This window comes from Panthera uncia (assembly GCF_023721935.1).
Source record: "Panthera uncia isolate 11264 chromosome B2 unlocalized genomic scaffold, Puncia_PCG_1.0 HiC_scaffold_24, whole genome shotgun sequence".
NCBI lineage: Eukaryota > Metazoa > Chordata > Mammalia > Carnivora > Felidae > Panthera > Panthera uncia.
Window position 1 is genome coordinate 5,819,987 of NW_026057580.1, and position 21,104 is coordinate 5,841,090.

General features: G+C 52.9%; 1 protein-coding gene across 2 annotated transcripts in view; it reads left to right on the top strand.

Moving 5' to 3' along the window:
• The window catches only part of CPNE5 (copine 5), a 93,606-nt gene that overhangs the window by 41,848 nt on the left and 30,654 nt on the right, over positions 1 to 21,104 (top strand). The window contains exons 5-10 of one of the 2 annotated variants that reach the window (XM_049653367.1): positions 935 to 974; positions 1,193 to 1,269; positions 2,235 to 2,294; positions 4,356 to 4,406; positions 4,706 to 4,769; positions 16,724 to 16,827. In XM_049653367.1, coding sequence (XP_049509324.1) covers positions 935 to 974; positions 1,193 to 1,269; positions 2,235 to 2,294; positions 4,356 to 4,406; positions 4,706 to 4,769; positions 16,724 to 16,827 — 396 coding nt within the window. The remainder of the gene's footprint in view (positions 1 to 934; positions 975 to 1,192; positions 1,270 to 2,234; positions 2,295 to 4,355; positions 4,407 to 4,705; positions 4,770 to 16,723; positions 16,828 to 21,104) is intronic. The other variant, XM_049653368.1, reaches the window with a different exon arrangement.

A 21,104-nucleotide genomic window follows, 5' to 3' on the forward strand; every position in this document is an offset into this window, starting at 1 on the left:
TGATGGGGCTCAGAGCATGTGCATGTGTCTCACAAAGGAGCCGAGTGCCCCTCTGCTGAGGTTAAAGATGATGACAGGAGGAACATTGTTTTGTTGTTTTTCCAAGGCGTGGGGTGGTTACAAAGGACCGTGTCGCAGAGAATTGTGGACAGGGTGGACAGAAAGGGGGTTGGGGGCTTGAAGGAGCAAAGGAAAAAAAAAATACAGTGGAAGGAAATGACTTTTCAGGGACTGATGGAGGGCTTGCAGCCCATTGTCGAGAAGTCACCATTTGGGGACATTTTGGAGAGAGAAGGTGCTCAGGGTAGGGGGAGCACGAGAATGAGTGCCCTCAGCAGAAGGCATCTGGGCCTGGATGGCCTGGTGACTGGAGAAGAGGGCTTCAGGTATGGCTCCGGATAAAGGGAGGTACCCAGCTGCAGGGAAGAGGTGAAGGTGTTGAATGCATCCCTCGTTCTTGAGTGACAAGACCCAAGGTCAGGCTGGGCCCCCCTGAGCAAGGTGACGCAGTCGGGGAAGGTCAAAGGCCAGGTCCTGAGCTCGTTTCAAGGGCAGCCGAGCCTCAGCTGGGAAGATGGGAGAACAGGCAGCGAAGGGCAAGGTGGCCCAGCCACCTGTGAACCAGCCAGGGCTGCAGAGCAAGTTTGTTTTCCTTTTTCAGTCTTTAAGGAGGTATGACATGTATATAAGAGTCCATTCCATGATGCCCTTTTAGATGTTCACACTCATGTAACCACCACCCAGATCAAGAGACAGAACACGTCCAGCACCCCACGGGGCTCCCACGTGCGCCTCCCAGCCATTACTCCCAGGGGTAACCACTGTGTCAGAGACTGGTTTTTTGAGTACAGGGGTCCTGGCTTGGCTCAGGGGCCCCAGCAGTTCTGGGCAGGATGCCCCAGCTATCTTCACCATCTCTGTGCGTCCCATGCAGATACGACGTCGACTCGAAGAGCCCTGATTTATCCAAACACGTGAGTTTTGCCAGCGACTGCCCAGAGGTTCTGACCATCTCTTAAATGCCAAGGTCTGGGTCGGCCTCGGACTTCACCGTGACACAGACTGTGTGTCTGATGCTGCCACCTGTCATTTCAGAGCCCTCGTACTTCTAGGGATGGGGTGATGGAGGAGGTGGGGTGGCTGTGGGCAGGGTGGGCGACACTGTTTTTTTTTCTGTTCCCCGGGTATGCAGGATTTTCTGGGCCAAGCCTTCTGCACCCTCGGAGAGATTGTGGGGTCCCCTGGGAGCCGCCTGGAGAAGCCCCTCACGTAAGTGTAAAGGGGTGGGGGGCCTGCCTGGGTTGCTTCCCCAGAGATGGGCCAACTTTCCAGCCTCCCTTGGCTCAGGGTAGGGGCAAAGCAGTCAGCCAGTCATGCAGGCTGAGGAGGAGTAAGGAGACCAGGTTTGGGGGGCTCTGAAGTTTATGGAATTTGGGGCCCCCAGAGTGAGGTATGTGTCTGTCCCTCCCAGCCCCCAACTGCCTGGGTCTAATTCCCATTTGTCATTCGGGTCTGTTTCCTCCCTCCTGTCACCCAGCCCACCTTTGGGGAGGCGCGCCCTCTGCCGGGATTGAGGAGGACCTCAGCAGGAGATGGCTGGGGAGGCCAGCCATGAGGGCAGGCAGGATCCTGGAGACGATGGGTTGGTGAAGGAGGGGCACCTGTTTCCCCCACTGAAGGTTTCAAATGCTTCATTCTCCCCAGTGAGACCCACGCACAGCTCCCCTTCACTGGGCATCTCCTCTGGGCCAGACCATAATCAGCTTCTCTGATCTCACAAGATTCACTCGGCAGGTCTCCCCATTTCACGGTTCACACACTGAGGCTCAAAGAAGTGGAACAGTGGTCCTCAAACTGTGGCAGGCTTATCGTCAGGAGGGCTTGTTAAAGCACAGATTGCTGGGCTCCACCCCCCACCCCCACCCCCAGGTTCCGATCCAGCAAGTCTGGGGTGGAGCCTGAGAATTTACATCTCTAACACATTCCCGGGGGATGCTGATGGTGCTGGTCCGGAGACCACACTTTGAGAACCCCTGAGGGGCGGTCGCCCAGGACTTCACAACAAGGCTTGGGAGGAAGACCTCTCCTTCCTCTGGCCCATGGCTTTTGGTCCTGTTTTGACGTTTGATCCAGAATAGAAACCTGTCTCCAAGAATTCTGATGCCAAGTGCTGTGGCCTCTCAGGACGAGGGTACTTGGCTCATGGCGTGCTCTCTCTTCCTCTCTCTCCACAGGATAGGAGCATTCAGCCTGAATTCCAGGACAGGCAAACCCATGCCAGCTGTGTCCAATGGGTAGGTCAGCAGACATCTTTGGTCCTGGAGTCCTCAGACATCCAGCCAGCTCTGCAGAGGGAGCCTCAGAGTCCAGGCCCTGTCCCTGCCCCCACCACCGTGCACGCAGCCCTGGCCAAGGGGAGAGAGGAGCCTGGGTCCCTCCTGCAGGATGTGGGTGCTTTGGGCCACTCTGCAGCCAGCCCCTCCCCCATCCAGACCTGAGCTCCAGCATCCCCAGGCCCAGTGGCCCATGGGACTTCAGGGAGCAGGGTGGGGATCAGAGGTAGGCGCTGCTTCCGGTGGCCACCAGGGACTGGACACATTCTCTTCCTCTCTCCCTGGCCTGGTTTCTTCGGCCTCTCACCTCTTGCCCTTCTCCCCTTCCTCTTTCCCTCCCTTCTCTTTATCTCCTTACTCCACTTCCCCTCCATGCTCCCACTGCTGGATGTCTGCCTCTTCATGGAGAAGATTCTGCTAAATCCTCACTTTTTCTATTTGCTCACCAGCTGTGGTGGGCCAGCCCCATTCCCCTGGCCTCCACCCTGACCATCCGCTTTTGGCCGGCTTCCTGCAACTGTGTGCAACAAAGACCCTCCCTCCCCACTCTTTGCCTGTCCCCTCTCCTGGTTGGAGGGAAGGTCCTCACCTGAGGGTGTTGGGGGGCAGGATAGGGGATATCTGCCTGCGGGAGCAGCCTGGAGGTGCCTCAGACACCTGAGCATTTTGGCCCAGTCAGCAGAGCTCCACTGGCCTTGCTGAGAGCTCCCAGGAGCTGGGGTCCCAGCAGCTGCACCGGCCACCAGAGCAGCTGGATATGGGACAGGGGCTCTAGGGGGCCCAGGGTGCTCACGGCCCAGGAAGGGTGTGGATGCTAATTTACAAGGAGAGTATGGAAGCAGCAGTTGGAGAGGGAACAGGAGTCAGGGAGAAGAGCAGAGAGGGAGGGCCAGAAAGGCAGAGAGAGAGAAAGGAAGGCCAAGCAGGTGGGAGTGGGTTGGGTCTGGAGGGGAGGGAAGGGAAGGTGGGAAATAGGAGAGGGGCCCAGAGGCAGAGGGAGAAACACTGGCGGAAGAGGCTGGTGTGAGGACTCTGTCTCCCTGGGCAGACACATATCAGTCCCAGGGAGGGCCAGACTGGGGCTGGGGAGGTGCTTTGGGGGCACTCCCCACGTCTAGGGGGACAGGCTAGCAGGCCCTGCCACCCATCTGTGATGGGAGCCTCCAGATGTGGCCCCTGCTCTGCTCACCTGATTTGGAGGGCTCTGGGCTGTCCCCACCTCTGGGGCCAGCTCCCCTGCCTCCTCTACTTGAGAGCCCCTCCCTCCAAAAGCTGGCACTGGGGAGAGTTCCATCAGTGGTTCTCAAAGTGGGTTCTGCGGACAGCGTGCTGCTGCTCCCGAGGCTGGCCTGGGGGTGGGGCCGGATTTTCTCAGCTTTGCAACTTTGTAAAGGAAAGCGGGCGGGGAGGGAAATGATAGCACTGTGTGTGCATGTTGGTCATAATGGAGGCTACAAACACACTCATTTTTAGGGGCTAGGAAACGGAGGCTCAGAGAGGTGCAGGCATGAGTCCAAAGTCACACAGCTGCTGGACAACGTAACATTTTTTTCTCCCTCCCAGTGGCCCCTGGCTACACTGGGGGCCCCCACCCCCAGGTTCATCCCAAACACTGGAGTGGGATGGGCTGGTGCCTGGGGGAGGGGTCCTTCCTGACCTAGGGAAGAGGTGGTACAGGTCCCCTGGGTGAAGGCCCACCCTTGGGAACTCACCCTCCTGGAAGGGATTCTTCGCGTGGGCCGACTTCAGGTCCTGGTTGCCCCCCTCACTGAGTTGCTGCATGAATGGCCAGGAGCTCTCTTCTCTGGAGAGACCCCAGCCGAGGAGTTCAAGGGGAGGTAGCCGTGGGAGAGAGCCTGGACAAGCTGCCCCAAGAGCATTCCAGCCCTTCTGCTTAACTCCCCCTTGCTGCTCTCCCTCCCATGATAAATCGGAGTGGTTCAGAGCTGAAATGTCCCGGGACTCTGGGGGTCAGCTGGGTGCAGGGTGGGGTGGCTGGCCCACGAGGTCTTTTGCCCACAGAAGTGGTCTTTGGATGGAAAGTTTGAGAACCACTGGTCTGGAAGCCTCCGGGTGAGTCTGGATGCTTTTCCACTTCTAGGACTTTCATTGCAGACACTATCCTTGGTGGGGCTCTGGGCTCTCTGGGAGCAGGGGGCGGGGCAGCTCCAGGTCTGGGGGCCTGGCCCAGGAAGCAGTGCACTAGGCCACACTGCCACATGGATTTCAGGAGACTCTGTCTCCCCAGGGGCTTTGGGCAGGTCTGCTGGGTGGGGGAGGAGGGAGGGTGAGGAGGTCTGATTCGGGGAGTGTTCAGGCTTGTGTGTCTGTCTTTGTCTGGCTCTCCATTCTTTCATCTTCTCCTCTCCCAGTGGTGTCCCAGGGAAGAAATGTGGCACCATCATCCTGTCCGCCGAGGAGCTGAGCAACTGTAGGGTGAGTGGCAGAGGGGCTCCAGGACGGGACCTGGTGGGGGCAGAGGTGGAGCAGTGACAGAGGGCAGGCTGCTCTCCCTGTGACCCCCGGGCCACGCGTGTCTTTGGAAGGTATCTGGGGGAAGGCAGGGCTCCTCAGTTTGACCTGGCGGTCACAGAATTCTGTAACATCAGAGCTAGCCCGTGAACTGTGAGATCGTGACCTGAGCCAAAACCAAGAGTCGGACGCTTAACCGACTGAACCACCCAGGCGCCCCGGTGCCTTCTCCTTTATAGCGGAGCGCACTGAGGCCCAGAGGGGGAAGGAACTCGTCCACAGTTAGCAGCAGAGCCAGACTGGCCCTGGCCCCTGCCCTCCACGCCGGGGCTCCTCCATTCCCCATCATGGTCACCTCTCACATGTCTTTGAACCAAGACTGCTTTGGCTCCAGGACTGGCAGAGAGGGGCTTTTTCCGTCGTGGAGCCTGGGGGCTTGGCATGTCGTTGTCATATTGCGCTTTTAGCTCTGGAGTAGGGTGACGACCTGCACGGGGTCGAGGGAGTGAGGGTGTGTGTGTTGCGAAGCTAGAGTCTGCCATCGCAGGCGGCCCTTGGTTTTGCTCCTTCTGTGGGACCGTGGAGAAGCAGGAGGTGGGGACAGCTGAAGGGGTAGCTGAGCACACCAACAAGGGGCTCAGGGGACTCGATGGCTAAAAATAATGGCGAAACATAGTGATGATGATAGTTATTACTTGTCAGGGGAGGGGCATTTTTGCCTAAGTTATCACTGCTCCTGACAACAATCCGAAGAGGTGGGTACTGTTCTTGTTCCCATTTTACGAATGAAGAAATTGAGGCTCAGGGAAACGGAGTCATCTGTTCAAGGACAGGAAATGGTAGAGTCACGGTTCTAACCCAGGTCAACCCGATTCTAAAACCTGGGCTCGTTCCCAGGCTTGCATGCCTCTTAGGTTCATTAGAAGCCACAGGTGGGAATGGGGTAGGTCCCAGGGAGAGAAGGAAGAGGTGGCCACGGAGTGTGAACACAGGACCAAGCCTGGGGTAACCTGGGAACCCGAGTTCACATAGCTCAGGTTAGAGGGTGTGGGAGGGAGGGGGAGAAACAGGATTTTCTGACCTTCCTGGGAAATCAGTGCAACTATGATATTTGTTAGCTATAAATATTTGCCTTATTAGAAAATAAAGTTGAGCGATTAAGAAGCTATATGTTAATTCGCTTAACAATGACAACATAAATAACAACTTTTTCTGAAAAATGACTACCTTTTCCAAAACAAGAGTCATTTAGTGAGAAGAGCAGCCTTGTTTTGCATTTTTGTAAATATCTTGAATGTCAGGCTGAACAGAAGAGAGTTAGAGTCTCATATTTGCTTCTGCAGTCAATCTGTTGTGTATCACTGCTAGGTAAATTCTAGAAAACTCCATGTCTTATTAGCATTATTATGAAAAGAGTTTTGGCCTCATGGACCACCTCCTGAGGGTTCCTGGTCCATACTTTGAGAACTGCTGCTGTGGAGGTATAAATTGTTAGCCAAGATTAATTGAGCAATTATACTGAGCCACACCCTGTGCTAAGTGGTTTACATGTATTGACTTCTTTTAAAAATTTTTTTTTAACGTTTATTTATTTTTGAGACAGAGAGAGACAGAGCATGAACGGGGGAGGGGCAGAGAGAGAGGGAGACACAGAATCCGAAGCAGGCTCTAGGCTCTGAGCCATCAGCCCAGAGCCCGACGCGGGGCTCAAACTCGCGGACCGCGAGATCGTGACCTGAGCTGAAGTCGGGCGCTTAACCGACTGTGCCACCCAGGCGCCCCTGTATCGACTTCTTAATGTGTATTAGTGTGATGTGTGATGTAATACTGTAAGTAGTGTGATGTATTACATAATATCTGCTATATTACAGTTTTTCTTTTCCAGAGAGGTTAAATGACCTGCCCAGGGTCACAGAGCCACTGGGTAGGAGAGATTTGAACCCAGGCAGTCTGGTTCTAGAGCCAGGGTCTTTAAACACCAGGCTGTGGGCTTCCAAACTCTGCTTTCAGGGGCCTCCCGTTGGAGAATAAGACACAGAATTGATAGGCCAGGGCAGTGTAGCGATGACCAAATCCACTGCTAGGCCACTGCTCGTTCTGGCTCATCTAAGTGCCTGTTAACCTCAGTGGGTCTGGAGGAATTTAGCAGCAGGACCACACCCCCTCTGGTATACAGCCCCAGCAGAGGGCCTGGTGTGCGGTGGCCAGTCCTGCAGGATGGATCAGGAGGAATCTGTAACCGAATAAAAGCACAGACCAAACGTTTAGCAGCGGACCACGAGGAAAACTACAAATGTGTATGCTGACCATCCGGAAGTCACCGGCGTTCAGGCAAGGGAGAGAGAACACAGCCGACATTACAGGAGAGCTGTTGAAGCTCCCCGAGCCTCAGCTTCTCCATCTGTATGTCGGGGCTGATAGAGGTGTCTCGAGGATTAAAAGGGCTCATGGAGGCGGCTCTGCCTAACTGGTGCCTGGGAAGGATGGAATCTGAATTCCTTGAAGCCTAAATTCCGTTTGCCCCCAAACTTCCAGCTCAGCTGGTGATTTCCTCCCTAGCTTATAATTAAATAAGGTAATACGAGTGAAAGTGCTTTGGAAATTCTAAAGCCCTAGACAATGCTGGGTGCTGTCATTGGTCTAGTTTTCCGGGATTGGCAAACAATCTGCCTTTTAGTATCTATTAGGCGCCTCCCTGTTCTTGCTCCTTCCCCACCTTCCCTCCAGGGGTGGCCACAGTTTCCTTGATTTAAGCTGTTCCCAAGGCAAGGAGGTGGGGGGTGGGCTCCCTCCCTTCCTCTTGAGATTGTCAGCTCCTTTTCTTTCGGGGCGTCTTTGGCTGAGTTCTGTCTTTCCCTAGAATACTTACAAGGAAAAGAGACTAATTCCCAGCATCTGGCTGAATGAAAATAATTACATCTGAGCTGCTTTGCTTCTGTGGCTCCAGCTCGGCATTCAGTAGGAGGATCAAAGGAAGAGGGTGGAGTCTGAGAGGTTTTTTTTTTTTTTTTTTTTTTTTTTTTTCCAACCAGAGCAGGGCTTTCTGCTCAAGTGAATGTGTTCTGCTAAGTAGTCGGATGGTGTGGACGGGTGGGGACTAGCAAAGGACTCCAGTGGGTCACCAGCATGCTTTGATGGGTTACGGAAAAGCTTTCCTTATCTAGAATTTAAACAAGAAAGTTGCAACAATGGGAATTTGATCCCAAATACTATTCAGTCATACTGGATGTTGACAACGATGAGCTTAAGCTCCTGAAGGGCCTCTGAATCACCAAAGACTTAATTATGTTCAGCAGTAAAACTATTATTATTCTGTGTAATACTGACCAACATTTGCATAGCCCTCACAATTGACCAAGATCCTCATGATTATAGTCTATTTGGTCCTTACCACAGGGCTGGGAGGTGGGTAGGAGTGAGTGCCTCCAGTTCACAGGTGCAGAGAGGTTGAAGTGACAGCTTAAGATTGCTAGGCGGAGAGGGGTGCCTGGGTGGCTCAGTCGGTTCAGCGTCCGACTTAGGCTCAGGTCATGATCTCACCGCTTGTGCGTTCGAGCTCCGCGTCAGGTTCTGTGCTGACAGCTCAGAGCCTGGAGCTTGCTTTTAGATTCAGTCTCCCTCTCTGCCTGTCCCTGGCTCACACTCTGTCTCTCAAAAATAAATAAACATTAAAAAAGTTTTTTTTTTAAAAAAAAGATTGCTCGGCTGTGGACCCCTAGTCCTCAGGGAGTAGTTCCCTCAGCCACGGTGCAGCCATGAGCTTTATGGTGCATGAAACAGGGGTGGGCTTTGTGATCTTTGTGGGGCCAGTAGCTTTCAGCAGGCATGGTGAGTGGCTGGGCTTCTAAAGAGAGCTGGGGGGGTGTTGTGGACGCACAGGTTGGGCAGCTCCTGGCCTTCCCCTTCCCAGATCCTCAGCTACCCTTACGCCTGCCAGACACCCAGACCTGCTTTGCCGCGGACCCCGGGGGTCCTGGCCAGATAGCACGTCTTCACTGCCTCCCTGTCAGGTTCCTGTACACACTGGAGAGAGTGTGGCTCCCCTCTCACGAGCCTCGGGAGTCAAAGCTTCTCACTGCAGCTGCCCCACGAGGCCCCCACCCCTTAGGTATCACTAGCCCGCTCACGTGTTCATTCATTTTTTTCAGCAAACATGCTTTGGCTCAGTCCTTGCCACCACCCCAGAGTTTCCAGTTTAGTGCGAGAGACAGAAATGTCAACCAGCAATCACAGTACAGCAGTAGTCCTTAATTCATCAGACCCATTGCCTCTTTTTTATTTAAAAAAAAAAAAAAATTTTTTTTTAACGTTTATTTATTTTTGAGACAGGGAGAGACAGCATGAACGGGGGAGGGTCAGAGAGAGAGGGAGACACAGAATCTGAAACAGGCTCCAGGCTCTGAGCTGTCAGCACAGAGCCTGACACGGGGCTTGAACTCACAGACTATGAGATCATGACCTGAGCCGAAGTCGGACGCCCAACTGACTGAGCCACCCAGGTGCCCCCCATTGCCTCTTTTTTAATAGAAAGCATTTTACAGCACTCTTTACTATCCTGAAGAAAAATCCATGGATAATACCATATAATATGCCAAAATACACACAGGTGAAGGAATAAGCCCTTACAGCTACCTTGAAGAAGATGGCAAGGAAAGCAGCTTGTGTAAAGGTCCTGGGGCAAGGAGACAGTGATGAGTGATGTCAGAGAGGTGAGGGTGTAGGTGGGAGTGGGTGGGAAGTGGGGGGGAGGACCTTGTAGCAGAGCCCTTTAGCAGTTTTGAATCTTGATAAAGTCAGAACTCTCACTGTTCTGAGGACAGATACCAGGGAGAGCCCAGTGTCTCCATGTGGGAGCCTAGGGGAGAGTCCTGGGAGGAAGGGAGAGAGATAAGAAGAAAGAGGTTAGGTGAAATGGGGGGAAGTGGTGAAGCTTTTCTGAGACTCAGAAGTATGCAGGTTGGTGTTTAGGAAAGATGCATGTTATGGCTAGCACGGATATAAGTGTCCTGCAGGCTCCAGGTTCCACACTGTCAGCACGGAGCCCAACGTGGGGCTCAAACCCATGAACCGTGAGATCATGACCTGAGCTGAAGTTGGAGGCTTAACCCACTGAGCCACCCAGGCACCCCTTTTATAATTAGTAGAATATGGTATTCAGATTTATTTTCCCATATCATTAGATATTTTTTGAAAACATGGATTTAATAGCTATATATTGTTCCTCTATTATATGGATGAGCCATAATTTATTAAATCTATTCTCTTCTAGGAAAAAATGTAATTAATACTGCCCTGAACATCCTCCTAGCCAAATAATCCCATTTTTCTTTTGAGCTTTTGTTGATGGATTTTGGTTAGTATCCCAGGCACATAGTCTCCATGAGTGGGAGGGAAAACAGTCAATCTGGGGTTTTCAGCTTCTGAATGACCAAATCAACAGATGTACAACTGATTAGATTGTTTGGGAAGTCAGCTATTAAGACAGCAGAGAAAAAACGGCTTGACCCCCATGTGGTTGTTACAGTCAACGTGTAAAGACAGACCCAATCTCTTAGACCAACGTCTACACCCACCATCTATATTCCAATCAATTCTAGCCTAAGTGGTCTTCGCGGACACCCCAGAACACCTGTGCCCTGGGCCCCTGCTTCTGTAGTCTTATCCCGGCAGCCTGGGGTTCCGGGCCCTTCTGTGAATGTGGAAGCCCTCTCAGAGGTCACTGCGCACAGAATGACTCTTGACTCTGAGTTGTGTTCCCTCCTGCTGGAGTGCTGAATTTCAGAGTTGTAGCTAATGATTCTTTTTCCTTTTAATTGATGTCTTCTCTTTTTTGGACTAAAAAAGACAATGTACAAGTTCCAGGAAATTTGTAAAACCCAGCCAACTTTGAGGAGAAAACAATAAATGTCACCATGGTTCCACCATCCATTTAAAAGTACTTTTTTTGGGGGGGGGGGCACCTGGGTGACTCAATCAGTTAAGCATTCGACTCTTGATTTCAGCTCAGTCATGATCTTAGTTCATGGGATCAAGCCCCACATCAGGCTCTGTGCTGACAGTGCAGAACCTGCTTGGGATTCTCTCTCTCCCTCTCTCTCTTCCCCTTCCCCACTCACACACACTCTCTCAAAATAAATAAATAAGTAAACTTTTAAAAAAAGCTATAAAACTACTTTTTAGGGTGTAGTATGTGAGCAAAGTGGCTAAGAACTTGGGCTCTGGATCTAGACCAAATGCCACTGCTTACTAGCTGTGTGACTGTGGGTAAGTTACTTGACTTTTCTGTGCCTCCGTTTATTCATTTGTAAAATGGCTTTATTTAAATCGTTGGTGTTTTATTATGGATTTTTGCACTGATATTGATTTTTAAAGGTGTCACATTATATCTTTATTTTGATTACTGAGATTCGGGGCACCTTTTAAATTTTGTACTCGCCTTACTCTCTTGTTCTGATCCTGGAGCATGCCAGCAAGACCCGGTTTTCTTTTCTCCCCTCCAGGGTGTTGCTACCCTCTCCCAGTCTTCAGCCCACCTGCTGACCTCTGGGCCTGACCTCTGACCTGCAAGGCCTCTCTGGGTCAGAGGGCTAGTGCTAGAGTGGGCCAGGCCACCCTGGAGAGAAAGGCTGTTTGCTGTAGTCTCCCAAGCAGCCTGATTAACATTCGGAAAGATGCAAATTGAGGCAATCCTGCTGTTTTAGAAGAACTTAATATGTTTTTTAAAAAGATAGGGCGAAAAGGCAGAAATTGCAGGAAATTATATATTGCAGGAGTTGTTTATCTTCTGCACACTTGATTCCAGAGATGCTTCTGGTTTGGGAACAGCGTTTCTTGCTCTCAGAGAGCCCCACCCTCCAGCTGAAGCTATCAAACAGAGGGACCTCTGACCATGGCCGGAATTCATTGCCTCCTAGTCCTGCTGGCTCAGTCCCAACTGTTGCCACTTCCCAGCCTCTTCCTGGGGTCCATTCACTAACCCACATTTAAGGGGAGCAGTCAAAGCCTTGTTCATATGATATGACTGTTGACATAACTCAGAGCCGCCTTCCGAAGTTGGGTCCCCAGACCAGGACAGTTCCTTGTCTCCAGGACTCCCTGGGGCAGGCTCACCCATGAGGGAAGAAGCTTGCTTTCGTTACAGCCTAGAAATCTCACTGAAGGTCTGTTGTATCCCTGTGGATTCGACAATGGCACAGCAGTACCCATAACCTTAATGGGCTTTTGGTGATTGTTTCTGGGTCTAGATTGTGTTAGGGATGGCAGGGCAGGTTGAGCGACAAAATGAGCCGCCGGCAAAACCTGTATTTGCCATCAGCGGGGGAATGAGGTGTGGCTCCCTGGAAGATTTTTCCAGTTAGCTGATTTTTAGAGCCAGTCTTGTCTTGTCTTGTCTTGTCTTGTCTTGTCTTGTCTTTTCTTTTCTTTTCTTTTCTTTTCTTTTCTTTTTTCTTTTCTTTTCTCTTCTTTTCTTTAATTTTAACTAGTTTGCACGGAGGAGGCCTTTCTAAAATGGATTTCACACTTTTCTGAGTCCTCAAACTGAGGCTACAGAACACAAATTCAACTTATCTTGATGATTCGGGGGGTCATCATTTGGAATCTCAGTTATTAATCTTCGGAGCCAGACTGTTGTCTTCCAATCCCAACTTCTCCTGTTAGTAGCTGTGTGGCTTCCGGCGAGGGTGTTAACCTCTCTGGGCCTCAGTTTCCTCATCTTTAAAATGGGACTGATAATGGCATCTACCTCATTGGGGCGGTTGAGAGGATTCAACGAATTAAAATGAGTTAGTCACCGTAAAAACATCCACCTGAGGTTGACCCATGTGGTATTGCCATTTTTGTAGGTAGGCAGTTTCATAGGGTCCGGCCCAGTGGGGGATGGCGTTCCACAGGTGTTGGCCCCTGTTCTTGCAGCTGCTCTGTGCTAGGCACTGTGGGCTGGTATTTGACATATGCCATTTGCCTCAGTCTTCCTGACAGGCTCACAGGGGGCGTTATTACTCTGTTTTTCCAGAGGAGAACACCAAGGCTTAGGTTAAGTTGCTTGTCAGAGGCTGCTGAGCTGATAGGTCGCAGAAGTGGTTTCCAGCCAGGTGGCCTTGACTCCCCTGTACTATTCTCTGTGTCAGGTGTTGTGCTGGGGCCAGGGGCCCTCCCAGGGGAGCACTGAATGGTCCTGGAAGTTACGATAATTAAGTTCTGCATTGATTTTGTCCTCATATTCCTGCCCCCCTTCCTGATCTTGCAGGGCCTTGAAGGTTCTCCTAGGAAGCAAAAGGAAGAGCTCTTTCTCCTGGATTTTTTGGTTTGGCTGTTGCCAGTATATGTGTGTATTTTAGAGTCAACCGGGGCAGGTTGCTGTGTGTGGCTTGCCTGTGTTCATTCAGGTGCAGGTGTCCTATAGGTGACCTCTGATTGTGTGGAATCACATCTGGAGATACGACCAAACTGTATCCCGGGGAAGCCGGTGGAGGGGTTTTGGATTCCCAGACTGTCCCCTGGGTGCCAGCCTTCCCCACTGCCACCCCTGTCCCAGTGCGCTCCCTGTAGCATTCACACGGAAGCCTAAATTGCCCTGCGTTAAAGGACAGTGTAGTCATCCTGTCCAGCATGTCACTTTACAGATGAGGAAACTGAGGCTTAGACACCAGAACTATGGGCGCCTTGCTGGGCTATCTCCACTCTGTCCTCAGCAGAATCTGAGAGGTCAGTGTTTTCTTTTTTTTTTTTTTTTAATTTATTTACTTAGAGCGAGAGTGTGCTAGCTGGGGAGGGGCAGAGAGAGAGGGAGAGAGAGAGCATCCCAAGCAGGCTCCACACTGCCAGTGCAGAGCCCGATGTAGGGCTGGAACTCATGAGCCATGAGATCTGTGACCTGAGCTGAAATCTAGAGTCAGAAGCTTAACCGACTGAGCCACCCAGGTGCCCCAAGAGGTCAGTATTTTCTGATGCCACTGCCCGCTGCCTCCGTGAGGAGGAGCCAGCGCTGGCTTCATGGGCCTATGATCTGTGCAGTCACACAGGGCCTAAGTTCGGTTTAATGCCCCGCTGTCACATTTTCCCTTTCCACTGGGCCCCACAGATTATATAGCCAGTGCTGGGAGGAGCCCACCTGGTCCTAAGCCGCCTCCTTTTTCTAGCCCATGGGATAGAACTCCCCAGGGAGGCATTTAAAATGCTTCCTCCATCCAGCATGGGGTGGGATTGAAACTTTCTCCTACAGTGACTACAGGGGACAGACTTAGAAGGCTAGAGATCTTTTTGGGAGGCTGAGAGGGAATGCCCTGAAGTCTACCTGCCTCGGTTACCCTCTGTGTGACTGTGGGCCTATGACAGCCTTTAAAAGCCTCAGTGTCCTCATCCGTAACATGGGGAGAATAGTGGAGTTACTTCATATGGTCTTTATGAGGATTCAATACAATAACGTATGTAAAGAGAAGGCTTAACACAGTGACTTGCATACAGTAAGTGCTCAATAAGTCAGCCATTCTCTTATTCCAGGTCTGAAGTCCTAGGTTTCTCTGGAGGCTCTAGGATTCCTGGGACTGCTAGGCCTTGCAAGCCCCCGGTCCAGCTCCTTCTTCCTCTCGGGTCAGTCTTGAAGAGGAACACGATGAAAGCCGTCCTTACCCGCACACCTCTGTGCTCTGGCTGCTGTGTGCCTCAGCACTGCCCCTCCTCAGAGCCTCCCTTTAGTGGGTACTTCCGTCCCAGATTAACCAGAGGCCAGCCCCTCCCTGCCCCTTCCCTGACCCCGACGACCCCGGAGTCCAAAGAAACCAGGGAAGAGGGCCTCACAGCTGGAACGCGCTCCCTCTCAGCGGAGTGGTACGCCGGAAGAGGCCTGACTTTGCAGCCAGTTCATATGTGCTGAATTACACTCTGCTGGTTGCCAGCTGGTGATCTTGGGCAGGTCAGCTTCTTCTGCCCCAGCTTCCTCATTTATAAAAAAGCAACAAAGGATTACTTCTCGGGCTAAAGGTGATAAGGAACTCAGTGACTTGGCTACACGTATGTATCTAATAAATGTTTGTTGAATGAATGAATCAGTGAGTGAGTGAGTGAGTGAACGGATGCTCTGTGTTTGCTATTGTCAGCTGTCCTTGAAGGGAGGCATTTGGGGTGGGGTGGGGCAGAGACAGAGGCCACATATGTTGTGTGTGCAAGGAGGGCAAGTGTCCAAATAGCCCTAAGAGCTTACACGTACATGGCATCTAGTGTGCACCGTATATATCCTGTTTTCAGCAGTACACTCATATTAACTCACTTCAGCCTCACAACAAGCCTATGAGGTAGGCATTGCCAGTACCCTATTTTACAGATGAGGAACTGAGTGCAGAGAGGGTGATTAACTTGCCCTAGGTCACACAGCTAGAAAGGGTTGGAACTGAAGCAGGCGGTCTGGCTCCAGTGACCATATTCTTAACCATTATACCACCACCTTCTCCCTACCCTTGACCATGCCCTTCAAACTTGTGGGAGGTTGCCTTTTCAGCTCTGCCACCATTTTGGTCCTCACTGGGCTGTGGGGCTGAGCTCAAGAGACCCTCTTCCCCACTGAGAGGAAGGGGGCAGCGTGAGAGTTAGGTGACTTCCCCACAGGCCCTAGCCCTTGAGGGCAGGCCAGGCCCAAAGGACTAGAAGACAAAGCTCCGAGCTCTGGTCAGTTGGCAGGAGATTTTTCGGGATGCAGAGATTTCAGGTTGAAGAGGCCACAGGGGGATGGGTGGAGAGAAGGACATGGGGGCATTTCTGCCCAGTGCCCTGTCAGCCATGGCAGACTGAGGGGCTTGGGGTCATGTGAGGGGAGGGATCCAGCAGTCCTCAGCAGGGCCTGGATACCTTCTTTGTGCTCTTGGGCTGAGTATTGGGTCAGCCAGGGCCATGAACGACCCGGGGAGTCAGAAACCCAGGGCTCTGCCTGGTGAACTTGGGGGAGTCGCTCCCTGCTCTGAGCCCTAGACTCCTCAGCTGTAAAATGGGCCATATCTACCTTCGAGAGTTGGGTGGGCCTCTCCTGGGTTAGTGGGTGTGAAAGCAATGCCTCATCTGGGCTGTCCTCCAGGAGCCACACAGGGTGTGAGAGAATGAGGCAGTGTGGACAGAGTGAGGGCTTTGAGGTTGGCAGACCAAGTTCAGAGTAGCCTTGAGGCTGGCCGTTTCACCTCTCTGAGCCCCCTGGTAAAATAATAATAAAGCGTTGGGGCGCCTGGGTGGCGCAGTCGGTTAAGCGTCCGACTTCAGCCAGGTCACGATCTCGCGGTCCGTGAGTTCGAGCCCCGCGTCAGGCTCTGGGCTGATGGCTCAGAGCCTGGAGCCTGTTTCCGATTCTGTGTCTCCCTCTCTCTCTGTCCCTCCCCCGTTCATGCTCTGTCTCTCTCTGTCCCAAAAATAAATAAAAAAACGTTGAAAAAAAAAATTAAAAAAAAAAAAATAATAATAATAAAGCGACGTGCGCGTTAACATGGACGTGACTGCTCCTCTGCTCAGTGCTTTGCAATTTGGCCCTCACGACGGTGCTTTGAGGTCTGTACTGCCGTCAGCCGTGTGTTACAGAAGGGAAGCTGAGGCTCTGAGAGCTTGCCTCCCTTGTTTGAGGGCACACAGCTAGAAAGTGGCAGAGCCAGAATTCAGACTGGGTCAGCTGGCTCCAGAATGCACCTGCTTCACACACCCCCCGGCTGCTCCATTAGACCTGCCCGGTGGGGTTTGAGGATGAAATGAGACCGTCCAAAGTGTTAGCCCAGGGCCTGGCCCTTGGTTGGTGCAGGGCAAATGTAACATGCTGTCCTTTCTAACCAGCCTGGTGCTCAGAATCCTCCTATTTTCCAGGGCCCTGGGGCTGTGTTTCCACAGGGATTGGGGCACCTTCCAGCCTACTGCTGCCTCACACCCTTGTTCTCTCTCCCTCTCACCAGGATGTAGCCACCATGCAGTTCTGTGCCAACAAGCTGGACAAGAAAGATTTCTTTGGGAAGTCTGACCCCTTCTTGGTGTTTTACAGAAGCAACGAGGATGGAACGTAAGTTCTCTAACAGCACTTCACCCCCTTTCTGGAATCAGGGATGGAGGGGTGTGGTGACCCACCAGGCAAGAGGGCTTGGGCCCGCCTCTTCCCGGTGCTGCCCTGGGGCTCCTGCTCAGGGTGGAAGTCTGGGGCTCCTGGGTGGTGCCCTGACACGTGGTAGGGACTGGTGTGTGTGTAGGGGTAAGGGGTGGGGACAGCTTCCAAGCCAGCAGTGCCCTTCTGAGGGGCTCAGCAATGGTGGGTGCTAGGTACGTTGGAGGTGAGGGGAGCGGGCAAAAACAGGGCTAAGCTGGGAAAAAGGAGCTCCTGTAACAGCCCCTTCTTCTTCCACACAGATCAGTGCCTATCTCTAGCCCACCCCGTCTCCACCCGCAGCCGTCTCGACACCCTACTACCACCTGTGCCCCCCACCCAATTACCAGACGCTCAGCCTGGCAAATCTGAACCCTTTTACCTGCCCAGCCCCACACCTTGCCACAGGCTTCATTCAAAACCGCACACGTCTTCAAAACCCCCATTTCCTCCTCTCCTCTCCCTAATCTAGAAGCCACCCACAATATGACAGAAACACACACAACACACTGGCAAATGTAGGTCAGCCATGCACACAGATGCACAGATTCTAGGTTGAGGGTCTGGGGACCTCGGTGCCCCCCACCAACTCGCTGTGTGACCTGGGGCAACTTATGCCCCCTCTCTGGGCCTATATTCTCATCAGTAAAATGAACCAGTTGGATTAGGAGGTCTCCATGGTCTCTTTAAGCAGTCCAGCTCTGGGAGGCTGTGGCCACTCACAGCTGGGATTCTGCAGAACCAGGAAGCGATGGGGCCAGGGAGGTTAATTAGAGAAACGCTGCTGGAGAAGGGGAACTTGGAAGCAGGTTTTAAAGGAGGGGAAGAAAATGGGTCCTTGGGGGAGGAGCGGGGAAGAATAATAGGGTAGAGAAAATGCAAGTAAGTGCAAAGCAGGTATGCTCTGAGCAGGGGACAGAGAGGCGTCCACCAAGTTCCCCTAGATTCTGAAACTCTGGGTGTGTGTGTGTGTGTGTGTGTGCGTGCGTGTGCGCGCGCTGGGGGGCAGGGAGTAGCAGGAGGAGGTGTGTTTCAGTTCGAGGGGAAAACCGATTTTAAAACCTTAAGGAACAAAACAAGGGAAATTAGGTACGATCATTTGCATAACAAAAGGAGTCTTTGTCTCACCGAAGGACTCCCAGCAGGATTTCTTTAAATAATTCTTGTTGACTTTGACTTGACTTGCGGGAGGGAGGAAAAGGGCCCAGTGATGCTCTGGGCGCCCACGGAAAGAAAATGTCCCCACAGGTCCCCTCCAGAGAGGCGATGCCTGGCCAGGCCAGGTCTGTCTCTGAGGTGAAGGCCAGCCGGCCGGGAGAGAGGGATTTTGGTTTGGGAGCAGGAGAGGGGTGTGTTGCAGTGTTTGCCAGTGATTGTTCTAGAAGAGCCTGTGTAGGATGGGTGGGGAGGGGGCAGGGAAGAGGGAGAGACTCGTGACTGACACCGCGAACAGGTGGGAGGTGCTGAGCGCAGGCGAGCCTTGCTGTGGAAATGCAGGGAGGAAGCGGGGAGGGGAGGACCTCACTAGGCAGGACTTGGGTGGCCACTGACGGCAGAGCCCCCCTCCTCCCCAGTAGTGGAGCTGTGGGGAACCCAGAGTGTTAAAGATGGCAGAGGAGCTGGTCAGATGGGGGAGGCGATGGGAGTTTATCTGGGGGCGACTTTCGCTTGAAGCATGGGGGCTGGAGCTGTCTTGGAGGAGACGCTCAGGGCAGCTCAGGAAACCCACCCAGAAGCCCCTGAAGGGTGGGCCAGCCTGCGGGCACAGGTTGAGGCTGAACTGGTGCAAGCCGGGTTTGAGGAGAGAAGAGAAGACGGCCCCAGTTAGGAAGAGGACAGGAGGAAGGTCAATGAGGGACCCCAGGGAGTGGAATGTCATGCCTGCCTCCCCAGGAGGGAAGGGGAAGGAGGCACCCACAGAGCACCCCCTGTGCTCTGGCCCATGTGCAGCCTGGCCTGCCTCGTTCAGTCCCAGTCTCTCCTCTGGGATCTAGAACGTGATGGAGAGCCGGGCTGTGCCAGCCCGCCTGCTGTGTAACTTTAGGCAAGTCTCTTAACCCACGGAACTTTCTGGGAGGGTGGAAATGTTCTGTGTCTGGCTATCCAGTACAGTCTCCAGTAGCTACATGTAGCTGTTGAGTATGTGGAACGGGGCTAGTGTGACTGAGGAACTGGGTTTTTGATTGAATGGAGGTTACTTTAAAGGTCAATAGCCCCGTGGGGCTACCATGTTGGAATGTGCAACTGTAACGTCCACAGCTCGGTTTCTCTGTATGCGCAGTGGGGATAATCATCACTCCTCCCTCACAGGGTTACTTTGAGGACCAAATGAGTTAATGTAAATAGAACAGGGCCTGGCAGTGGTAGCTACTGTTTTCTCCCCATTTTACAATGAAGGGGAAGCTCAGAGAGAGAGAGTCACTTGCCCTGGGCTGCACAGCTGGTTGAAGTGGCCCTGGGACTGGAGCCTCGCCTGTCTGGCCCCGTGGCTCCTGCTCTCCCACACCACGTCCTGAGTGTAGGCCCGTCTGTCAGAGTGAATGGAGTTGAGTCATGACGGGATTGCAGGGACCGTGGCCACACTGAGACCTGGCCCCCCAGGGCAAGGGCAGCGGGGAGTCGAGGGGTCTGTGGATTTGGTGGTGAGGGGCCCCGGGGGACCTTAGAGAAAGCAGTTTCAGACAAGAGTCTGAAGCAGAAAACAGGACTACACAGGGCTCAGGGAGAAGCATGTAGGGAGGAAATCGGGCTCATAGCTCAGAAGACTGGGTCAAGAAACTGGCTGGCAGGGGATAGGAGACAGAGAAGTCAGCGGGTCCAGAAAGATGGAGGGGCTGGGAGGCTCCACAGCAGGGCAGCAGGCCGGTGTCACTGCTCCAGGTAGGAGGCCTCTGGAGCCCGGCCAGGGCTTCTGCACCCTGGAACCTCCCTCCCTTCACCGCCCAGCTGCTGCACCTGATTCTCCCCCAACCCTTTCCTCTTCCTGCCTTACCTACCTGCCCCAGCTTGGGCAGCCATGGTCCCTCCTGTCCCCGTCGCCCCTGTTCCTGTCCTCGTCACCAGCTCCGGGGTGTGTGGGGAGGTCTCCCACATGTATCTCTACTCTCCAGTGGGCGGGCGAGAAGGAGCAGAGAAACGCTGAGCCGCGGTGACAGGAATGACATTTTGACTTGAAAATTGCCAGAGAAGAAATGGCACAGGCTGTGTGGGCATGGGTGGGGCCCAGGCACTTTCCGGGGTGACCTTTCCAGGCTGGGAGGGGGCTGGGGTGGATGCTGGGAAGTGTCAGGGGGACAGCCTCTGCTCCCAGCTCCACCCTGGCTCCTGGCTGCCCCTCCAGGTGGTGGGGCAGGCTTCTGGGATAGGGCCAGCAGGCGTGGCATGGGGAGTGGGCAGGGATGCTGGATTGGAGCCCAGCGGGATAAGCCAATTCAACACTTTTAGTTTGCAAAGCAGGCTCATGGATTCAGACTGGAAGAGCCTAAAGTGTCTTAGAGATTGTCTAAGCCAGGGGCCTTACTTTCACTGCCTTGAATGCCAGTGAAATCTGTGGAAACTCTCCTCTGAGACATACAGATATTCGTTAGTTCGTTCCAAAAAAAATATTTAGTGAACACTTACTAAGTGCCAGGCACTGTTCTGAGCACTGGAGATACACCAGTGATCAAAGAAGACAAAACGCTTGCCTTTACAGGACTTACATTTTAGTGATAGACCGTACAATAAATAAGGAGATACACAGACTATGTCAAATGTCAAACAGTAACAGGTGAAAAAGAAAAAAAAGCATGGAAGGGGTCTAGGGGATGTCGGAGTCAGGGGACCAGGAGCTGTAAATTTGATATATGGTGCTCAGGGCAAGTGCTCATGTCAGAGGGGTGACATTTGAGTAAAGACCTAAAGGAAGTGAGGAGGCAAGCCAAGAACATGGAGATCTGGGACAGTGTTCCAGGAGGGGGACAGCAAGCAGATGAGAGTCACCCACCCAATATCCCCCAATTTCAGGGGTTCACAAACCCTGAAATCCCATCCACAGGTCCTTCCATGGGTCTCAGATGAAGAATGGCTGATAGCAGCCAGCTCCCTGAGTTCACAGGGGAGGGTTCTGCTAGCTCAAAGTCACACAGGGTGGGGGGAGGGGGGAGGAAGGGCAGAACCCCTATCTCCTGATGCTGTGCACCTGCTCCCTCAAACATCAC